Here is a 10106-nt window from a genome sequence, read left to right on the forward strand (position 1 = left end):
CCCAGTGTTAGGCGAACGGTGCTTATCTCCAGTAGGCCCCTCTCCCTACATCAGAATGCTGACTGTGACACTCAGATCCCGCCGCCCTTGAGTATTGACACTGTGACAGGGAGGGCCCTGTCTCATTCTAAGCTCTGCAGGGGCGCCCACAGCTTATCTCCCAGAGTTGGTGGTTTATTCACCATGCAGTTTTTGGTGACGTGAGGCGAGGGTCTTGTGACCTCAGAGCACCAAGGGAATCACTCATGGGTTGCTGTGATCATATCCAGTGTCCTGCTCCCTCCACTCCTCTCCCTCCATCCCCGTGTTACTGTGTTACATCTGTTCCTATTTCATTTCTGTTCATCAGTGTGTATTAAAATTTATGTACTTAATGCATATTGCTGTGAAAAGGGGCTATGTCTGTTTGTCTGTGTGTGTCTATGATGTCTGACACAGCCATCTAAGCTCACCTGGGACCACAGCCACTTTTGGAGAGACTGAGTCACACCACAGGGAGCCATTCCTGCACTTAGAGATCAGGACTGACCTCCATTGCCTTTAGAAGAGTCTGTGCTGGCGAGCATTTAGAGAGAAGCAGGACAGAAGTGGAACCAACAGTAAATCTCTGAGCAGGAGCCCCTCTGTTCTTATTCCCCACCTAGACAACATGGAATTGATCTTGCCAGATAGCAAGAGAGATTATGTGGATATAAGAGACCCAGGTTTTTCTATTTTAACAATAAAAGTGCCCATTGGTATTTGTCCGTTCTGAATGGATTTTAGTTATGGGTGTGGCTTGACTCTGAAGCCCCTGTGGTAGACTGAGCAGGACCTGTGAGTATGGCAGGACATCACTGCTGTGATTAGGTTATATTGTGTGGTGGATGTGAAAGGATTTGCAGATAAAGTCCCTCATGGAACCCTCATACACTGTTGGTGGGAATGTACAACATTGGTGCAGCCACTGTGAAAAACATGGAGGTTTCTCAAAAAACTAAAATTAGAACTGCCATATGACCCAGCAAATCTACTGGATTTATACCCGAAAAAACCAAAAGCTAATTTGAAAAGATACATGCACCCCAATGTTCATAGCAGTACTATTTACAGTTGCCAAGAATGGGAGCAACCTAATGTCCATCAACAGATGAATAATAAACATCAACACTGAAGGTGGTACATACATAGAATGGAATACTACCCAGCCATAAAAAAGAATGAAATTTTGCCATTTGCAACAACATGGATGACTTGGAGGGCATTAGGCTGACATAAGAAATAATGATACCAGTTATATATGAAATCTAAAAAATACAACAAACTAGTGAATATAACAAAAAAGAAGCAGAAGTCACAGATACAGAGAACAAACTATCAGTGCAGGGGGTGGGGGCCATTATAGGAGTAGGGAAGTAAAATGTATAAACTATTAGGTATAAAATAACTACATAGATATTTTATTGTACAACATGGGGACTATAGCCAATATTTTATAATAGCTAAATGGAGTATAACCTTGAAAAATCGTCAATTACTATATTGTACACCTGTAATGTATTATACAGCAACTATACTTCAATAAAAATAATAATAATCGGGGGAAAACATCCTCCATGGACCTTCAGCCTTTTAAGAGGGCGATTATCCTGCATGGGCCTGACCTAGTCAGTTGATCCTTTATAAGAACTGGAGGACAAGTTTCTCTTGCTGACCTTGAGTTACCGTGTTATGAGGGATCCACAGGCAAGGAACCAGAAGCAACTTTTGGGACCAGGGAGCAGGACCCAATGACTGAAAACAGGCCCTCAGCCCTGCAATCACGTCTGAGAACAGAAATCTGAACTGAGTAATCAGGAGAGTTCAGAAGAGGACCCGGGTTTCAGATGAGACCCAGCTGGTGGGACTCTACATGGGAACCCAACGTTGCAGTGCCTGGACTTCCAAGCCACAGAGTCTGAGATGACAAATGTGTGTGTTGTTAAGCCACTAGATTTGGGGTGGTTCATTACACGCCCATGGTACCCATTCCAGCCCCCAACTAGGCTTAAGGTGAACAGATAATTATCAAGTCAAGCCACAGGATAGGATGCTGTTAGTGGTTCCCACTGCAGTTGCCAAAGTGAAGGAGGAAAATCTCTACCTGCAGGTTGAAGAGAGAAGATCCTGAGCCAAAGAGCTGGGCTGGGTTTAGCAGAACCCCGGGCAAGTGCCAATTCTTGCTGACCTGATTCTCATTCTGTGTGCCCACCACTGCTGGCAAAGTGGGTGATGCTACCTCCTGTCTGGCAGTTAAAAGTCACAGGCCAGCACTGCTGGGTCGCTCCACATGAGGGTTCAGAGTGGGGCTGGGCTGCTCAGAGTTGGGGCCAACATGCTGCAGAGCGGCCTGGCTGGCCAGCAGTGCACACATGGCCTCGGTGCTCAGTTGCCACTCAGCTTAGTGAGTCCACAGAAAGTACATGGGTCCTCATACCTGCAGGCTTTAGAAGACAGCAGCTCTGAGGGGAGGTTCTGGAGCCAAAACAGTCTCAGATTTCATTGAAAACCACAATTTACATTTGGAGACTGGGTGAGACCCAGAGAATGAGCTACGACCATCAGTTACCTGATGACCTTTAAAGGTACAGGTGACCCAGGTCCTTGGACATTTTGTCAGTGTCCTGAGTGGGGCTGGGGAATCATTTTTCGGTGAACTCTTTCTAAGGGCGTCTCCAAAACCTGACAGCAAACAGTCGGGGCGTTCCCCTTTTCTTTGAAGTCACTTTAAAGCACCTAGTGGTGTGGGCAGGCGAGCAAACCACACCTTCCTTGGGGTTAAGACACAGCCAAAACAGAACCACAAGAGGAACCACAAGAAAGCTGGAAGGGCGCTGAAAGCAGGGCCTTTGGAGCTGGAGAGTGGGAGAAAGGGAACAAGCGAGAGCCCAGACCTGCTCCAAACTGAGGGCTGCACTTGAGTTACAACATCAAGCACGGGGTTCCGTGTGCAGGCAAGAATCCCATGGAGCACCCCTGGCTGGCTCCCGGTGTTTCAGGAGATCAGAGACCTAGCTTTGCGATCCACCTACAGCCGCCTGCTTCCTGTGTGGAGGAGGGGAAGCTACACGTGGATCCGCTACCAAGTATGGGTGAGGGCTCGGCCAGGTGGGAACTTTTCACCAAGGCTGCTGGAGTTGGTTTAGACCATTACCTCTAGAGTGTCAGTTTCAAGGTGTGTGCTCAGTTGCTCAGTCGCCTCCAACTCTTTGCGACCCCACGGACTGTAGCCCTCCAGGCTCCTATTTCCTATTCCAGGGGATCTTCCCGACCCAGGGATCAAACCAGTCCCTTATGTCTCCTGCACTGGCAGGTGGATTCTTTACCACCTGTGCCACCTGGGAAGCCCTATCAGTTTTAATACTGGCCTATATTAGAATCACCTGGATAGCTTTCCACCTCCAAACAACAAAAACACCATTGTCTGGAATCCTCCCTTTCCAAAGACTAATTAAGCCAATTTTTTGGAATAGGGCTGCAGGTGGTCCATTTTGGCCAAGCTTTCCCAGGTAAGTGTCCCCCAGAACCACTGCCTTAGAGAAATTCTTTAACACCTATACCAGAAGACAAGCTAAAAAATGTTAAAGCAGTACTATTTGTAATAGCAAGAACCTTGAAATAATCCTGTGCAGCACAGGGAACTATATTCATTGTCCTGGAATAAACCATAATGGAAAAGAATAGAATAAAAAAGAATATATGTGTTATATAATATATATACACACACATGTATAAATAACTGAGTCACTTTACTGAGCAATGGAAATTAACGTTATAAATCAACTATACTTCAATAAAAATAAATAAATACAATGTACTCATGGGATTTAAATGTATGTAGGTGACTCAGTGCCATTATTAGTCACCTTTCCCAAGAGGAGGGGCCATGCCAACCCACACAGGGCAGAAGGAGAAGCGTGCGGAATGCCAAGGCCACAACCCTTATTGGGTTTCCATGGAAAAAGCAAGGTAACGATTGAGGGCCGGCCTGTGGGAGTCATGATAGCAGGTTTTGGGGCGTGGGTGCTGTCCCTCATTGTCTGGTACCCAGTGCTTGATGATTTGGGGAAATACTGGTTTGGGAAGTGGGTTATATAAAGGAGATGGCTGGGGGGACTAGGGATTGGTTGAAGAGTTTGCAGTATGATTTTTGCGTCCCTTCGAGAGCCAGATCACAGGGGAGATGTAACTTGTGACAAATGTATGCCAAATAGAAAAATTCAGAATCTAAAAAAACACAGTGAAAAAGCCCCTAGCTCAGTGCTCTCAGCACTGCCTTTGCTGCATCTGGAATTAGTGGCCCTGCAATTCCCAGCAGGGGTTTTCCTTCTTCCTCTTCATCCTGTTAACCTCTGGCAGTGTTTCCCTGCCCAGCTCCCTCAGGAGAAGAGCTGGCCAGCCACAGACACGCTGACCCGAGGCCTTGAGCAGCTATAATCCGATGTGGGTGACTTCAGCCCCTGGGGACCGCGCTGAGGCCAGGGCCCTGGTGGTCAGGCACATCCATCTTTACTAAGAGCTGGAGCGCCCTCTGGTGGGCAACTGAAGAGCAGCGCAATTCTGAATTCCACGTCGATGTCGAGGCTGAAGCACCGTTACCTTATCCTGGCACCGCTCCTCTGGGAGCTTCTTTCTTGACGTGCTCCTCATGGGATTCACACGGGGGCTTGTTGATGAAAAAATATATATCTCAAATGTCCACTAGGCACAAAGCACTTCCTCCCTCTCATCAATGGATCAAGAAGTACCGGGTTGCCTGTCAGAAATACCTGCCCCAAGGAGCTCATCAGGGAGTCAAACATGCAAGTAACTATATTTACAAGGGACAGTGTGGTAAAGCCAAAGTGAAAGCAGGGAGCTGGAAGAGGACACAGAGTGGGGCATCATCTGCAACCAAGGGGATCAGGGAGGGCTTCCTGAGGGAGGCAGTGTTTGAGCTGAGCTCAGAAGGGGGGCTGGATTTCAGATGTGGAAGAGACGAAGCACCTTCCAGGTGGAAGGAACAATGAGAGGCCAGTGCACCTCCCAACTGTTCTGTGTTCTCTGGTCCCTGCCCTGTCCTCTTGCTTCCCGCCTCCCTACTTTTGGGCGAGTCTCCCTGTCATGATTCCTTAAAATGGCTTCTTCCCAGGGAAACATGGTGGCTGGTTCCATCTCCTGCCTCTTCCCCCCACCCACCTTGCACCTGGCCCTGCTAGTAAACACTTGGATTCCAAATCCTGCATTTTGTTACCAGTCCTGGGTCCACCTCTCCTCCACTGAGGGACCTTTAAGCCACCCACCCCCTTGCTCTGTGACCCTCAGGACCCCCTTACCTGTTCATAGTCCTCTACTTATCCAAGTTCACAATAAGGGGCTCTAGGAAGATTTCACTAGGAAAAAAAGTTCTTATTCTTTTAAGGCGAGTTTGTAGTGCACTGGGATTACATGCATGACCTCTGAGTGTCTCTCTCTTCTTCTTCTTCCGGTTGTGCTTTGTGGCTTAGCAAGATCTTAGTTACCTGACCAGGGATTGAACCCAGGCCCACAGCAGCAAAAGCACCACGAGCTAACCACTGGACCATCAGGGAATTCTCTGAGTGTCTTTCTTGCAGGGTGAGGAGGTCTAGGCTCCAGTCCTTGTTCTCCCTTGCTGTCCCAGGGGCTCCTGCTTGCCTCCCCTCATTCTGAGATCATCTTTTCCCCACTCCTTACACTGTGGATCCAGACGACATTTTCCCACAAAGGACTCAGACTGGGCTGCCCTCAAAGACTCTGTATCAGAGGTGGTTGTTCGAGGGATACTCTTTGGGGCCAGGGGCAGAGAAAGAGCTCACCTGTGGCTGAGAAGACCCTGGGGTCATGGATAAGATAATTCACCACCATCATCAACCTTATTATCATCACTTTTATTCGTGCCCATCCTCAAAGTTGGCTTGGCTCTGATATCTGCCCGTCAATAAAACAACTGGCCACAAGGGGGCAGAAGAAGGCATAAACTTTGCCTGAAAAGAACTCTCATTTGCAGCTCAGCCAAATAACACAGAATTCCAGGAGAGGAGGATGCACAGCCCCTGTCACTAGACTTCGCCCCAGAGAAGAAGCCACAGGCCCACGACTGGCGAGGAGAGTGAGACAGATCTAGAATCTGAAGATCCTAACTTCCGTCCATTCCCCAGGACTCCAGTCCTCAGCTGGGCCTGGACAGAGGGGTTTGGGGATGGGTCCTTCTCCATCCTTCTGAGCACATGGGCTGTGGATTCTCTAGGGGGACTCACTGAGCTCCCAATATGATGGAGGAATCAGGACTACAGAGCCTCACAGGAGTCAACAGGAAAACAACCCCCATGGGCTGCCCTAAGAGCAGGAGGCGGGAGGGGTGGCAGCCGGGATGGCTTGGGCTGAGGCTGGGTGCGATGTCACCTGGTAGGGCGGGGCTCACACTTCAGGTCAGCAGGAATCACGGGGCCATGTGGGAAGCAGCCTGATCGGAGTGGGAGATGAGGGCTGGGGGCCATGGGGATGGGTGGGTGCAGGGGTGAGGCTGGGGCAGGGCACTCAGGACAAGGGGGAGTAACTCCAGCCTTGGGAGCCAGCTTGGAGTTGGAGCCAGGAGAGGGGGGTGCAGCTGGGCGTACAAAGACCCTCTGGGGCTGGCAGGGCTGTAGTGTGTGGTTGGGGGGCTGAGAGGTAGGCAAGATGGAGAAGGGACTGCCGGAGGCCCTGCCACCAGGGAGCTCCCCAGTACTTGGCAGAACCCCAGCCTGCCTGGAAAGAATCCTGGAAACATTCGTGGAACTGGGATCAGATGCTTAAGGGGAAATGTGTCCTCAGCTCCACATCAGCAGGTGGCGTCATGGAAGAGAATGAGGCAGGCCTGGGAGGATGCCAGGGGCAGATCAGATGGGAGGAGAGCTGGAAGCCCCTTCCTGGGGCTTCTTCCTGTTCGCATGCAGCAGAGCGGAGGGGCAACCGGCCTCTTGTCACCCCTGCCCTGGTCATCCCACATCCCCCAGCCCCACCCCTGCCCGCGTCTCTCTCCTGGGTCCCCATCTCCCCGAGGGTGGTCTGAACCCGAAGCTTCAGCTTCCCTCTCTAACATGAACAGAGTGAGACGAGATGTCCTCTGAGGGCCCTTCCAGGGCGACAGGCCAGGGTGGACAGAACACGCTGAACCCAGACTGGGGGAGAAAGACTTTAATCAGAAAAGGGGACAAGGGGCCTCTTTGTCCTTGTAGGGCCTCCTCTGGCTCCAGGAGCTGGGGGTTGGGGTTGTGAACATGGAGGCGAGAGGCCTACAAGAGGTCCAGGGAGAGGTCAGGACTACTGGATGGCCAGCTTAGGTGACTTCATGTGTTGCTGCAGGTACCTCACTGCATTCTTCACCTTTTTGTCCTTGGGGTTTGCACAAATGGTTCTGCCATGGCGAGTCACCAGCCTACATGGAGGGAGCACCACGGTGGGGGGTCAGGGCAGGGAGGCCTTCCGGAGTCCTGGCACAGCCTCGCCCTGTGATGACCAGGACCCAAGTCCCCAAGAGGGGCCGGAACTCGCCTGAAGTCACCCAGGGTGGCAGCGGCAGTTCTGGGACCCCAGGCTCTGTCCTTAGTGATTCCCGACCCTTCCAGGGAGCCAGGGCTGCATGGCTTTGCTCCCCACCTCAGACCATCTGCACCCACATAACCCTGGGGACGAGGGGTGCGCGGGAGGGGCTCAGGGCTCAGGCCCAGGCCGCAGAGGCAACCACAGGGGCTGCTGACTGCCCCTGTGCATGGGGCTGTCCCATGTCTCTCAGGGCCTCTGTTTCCTCGTAAATGTATGAAGAGCTTAGACCTCACAGCCTGAGGGCCTTTGGGGGTTCATGGAGTGTGGAGTGGGAGCGGCCCTGAGGAGTAGGACCAGGATGACAAGAGATGAAGGCCCTGGTCTGTCCTCTCCTCTCTGCAGTGGCGCTTCTGGGAGCTCCAGGGTCCACCTTCCCCCACGTTCAGCTCCTGGGGTAAGAAGGGGAGCACAGGGGAGCGGCAGGGGAAGACTTACACAATAGCATTGTTGGGACAATCGCCCGAGGTCCGGTACCAATCCACTAGCAGCTTGCTGGGAATGGATCCTTTGTAAACCTGCAGGCAGCACTCCCGGCCCACGCTGCCTGCTCGAGCTGCGGGGAAGGCCAAGCAGAAACAGGTATGTGTGTTCATGTCTGCTTGGGGAGGGTCTGTGAGGGCTGGCATGAGTGTGTGTGTCTCTGTAGTGAGAAGTCTGTGTGTGTGTGTGTGTGTGTCTGTGTTGGTGCATGTGTATGTGGTATCGTGGGGGTCCTTGAGTGTGCATTTCTGCATGTGTGTGTCTGTGTGGTTGGGAGGGGTCTCCTCGGGGGGCTATGTGATCGTGTTTCTGTGTGGGGGAGTATGTGAGGGGTCTGCACCTGTGTCTCTGTGTGTGAGTCTGTGTGTCAGAGTGTGCACGTTTGTGTGCATGAGGTCGTGTGTGTGCTTTGAGGGGCCTTGCGGTGTTTGTGTGTCTGTCTGTGCACATGTCTCTGTGTGTTTGAGAGGATTTGTGTACATGTGCCTGTGTGTGCATCTTTGTGCGTGTGCACATTTGTGTGTGGAGATCTGTGTGCAAGTGTGGATCTGTATGTGCCTGAGGAGTCTGCGCATATAGGTGTGTGTCTGCGTGTGTGTGCATCCATGTGTGCTCCCACTCAGACCAGCCCCGAATCACCAAACGTTGACTCTGGACCAGGCTCTGGGCTGACCCTTTGCTGCAGCCGCTCCTTCAGTCCTCAAGCACACCTGGAGACAGGTGCCGTCACCACCCCATTCTACAGATGAGAAAGTGGAGGCCCAGGTGTGAACACACTTTCCCGGGGCTCAGAGTCCTCATCTTTGCACAAGAAAAAATATCCAGCGTCTGCAAACCGGCAAACAGATGATCCGTGACTTCAATTCAGACCCCCACAAGGTGTTTTCTGAGAAGCCTCGGAGTGTCCTCTCACCATCTCAGGGCTGGAACTTGGTTTGACTGACACGGAGCTGGCCAGGCCCAGACTTTTACAAAAGTGAGACATGCAGCCAACTGTGAAGGTCACCCCATTAAGACAGCCCCGAAGACTGTGGCCCTGTCACTCTGTCACCACCCGGAGCGCTAACCAGCTTTGTCTCTCTAAAAGAGCAATCTTAGCTCAGCCTTCCTTTCCCAACTGAGTCTAAAAATCTCTTTTTTTCCACCTGCTCTGGGGTCGTGTGCTCCTGCCTTTATGCCAGCCCTCTCGTTGTATATGCTGTGCTGTGCTTAGTCGCTCAGTCGTGCCCGACTCTTTGACACCCCATGGACTGTAGCCCCGACAGGCTCCTCTGTCCATGGGGCTTCTCCTGGCAGGAATACTAGAGTGGGTTGCCATAGCCTCCTCCAGGGGATCTTCCCAACCCAGGAATCGAACCGGGGTCTCCTGCATTGCAGGTAGATTCTTTACCAGCTGAGCTACCAGGGAAGCCCTTCATTGTATATAAAAACCCATTAAATAAACAGACTCTTAACAAATACTTGTGAGAATTGCTCCTTGTCCACTGTCAAAACACAACCACAGTCACTGCCTCATGACATTTGCAGGGGGAGATGTGCAAGCAAGGTTTTCCTCAGAAGCTGAGCCCCAAGTCCTGGGAAATTCATCTTCCTCCTCCTCCTCCTCTTCATCATCATTATTTTCCTTTGAACGCCTCCCTCCAAATCCTATTGCTGCCAGCCTCTCACACCTTTGTGGGAGTAAGTGGGGTGCAGGAATAATGTGCGTGTTCAGCTGCTGTGGTCTTAGCGGCCCCGCCCCTCCTTGCCCATTGTCCCTTCCTCCTGTGTCTCTCCTCTGCTCTCACCTGCGTGGGTGTCCTGCAGGAGAGCCCCCAGGAGGAGGGCGACCAGGAGCAGCATCTTCAGGGGGGCCATGGTGCCAGGAGCCCGGGAGAAGGTCTCTGCGTGTGGGTCCCTCTGCTCAGGGGAGACCAGGGTGAACTCCAAGGGTGGAGGTGACCTATTTAACCTCTTTGGGGATATTGCCCCGCCTCTGATCACCTCCCCCACATCCTTCCCTAGACCCGTGGAGTTCGAAGAAT

The 10106-nt window shown here is 51.7% G+C and overlaps 1 protein-coding gene across 1 annotated transcript; it reads right to left on the minus strand.

Moving 5' to 3' along the window:
- Window positions 1–7320: 7320 nt before the first annotated feature.
- Window positions 7321–9939, minus strand: CCL17 (C-C motif chemokine ligand 17). The gene is made up of 3 exons (XM_081505855.1): window positions 9870–9939; window positions 8038–8155; window positions 7321–7435 (listed from the first exon to the last, which is right to left on the minus strand). Exons 1-3 carry the CDS (start codon window positions 9937–9939, stop codon window positions 7321–7323), a joined length of 303 nt encoding a protein of 100 aa, XP_081361981.1.
- Window positions 9940–10106: the final 167 nt, after the last annotated feature.

This window comes from Giraffa tippelskirchi, chromosome 7 (assembly GCF_054371585.1).
Source record: "Giraffa tippelskirchi isolate mGirTip1 chromosome 7, T2T-mGirTip1v1.2.pri, whole genome shotgun sequence".
Classification (NCBI taxonomy): Eukaryota; Metazoa; Chordata; class Mammalia; order Artiodactyla; family Giraffidae; genus Giraffa; species Giraffa tippelskirchi.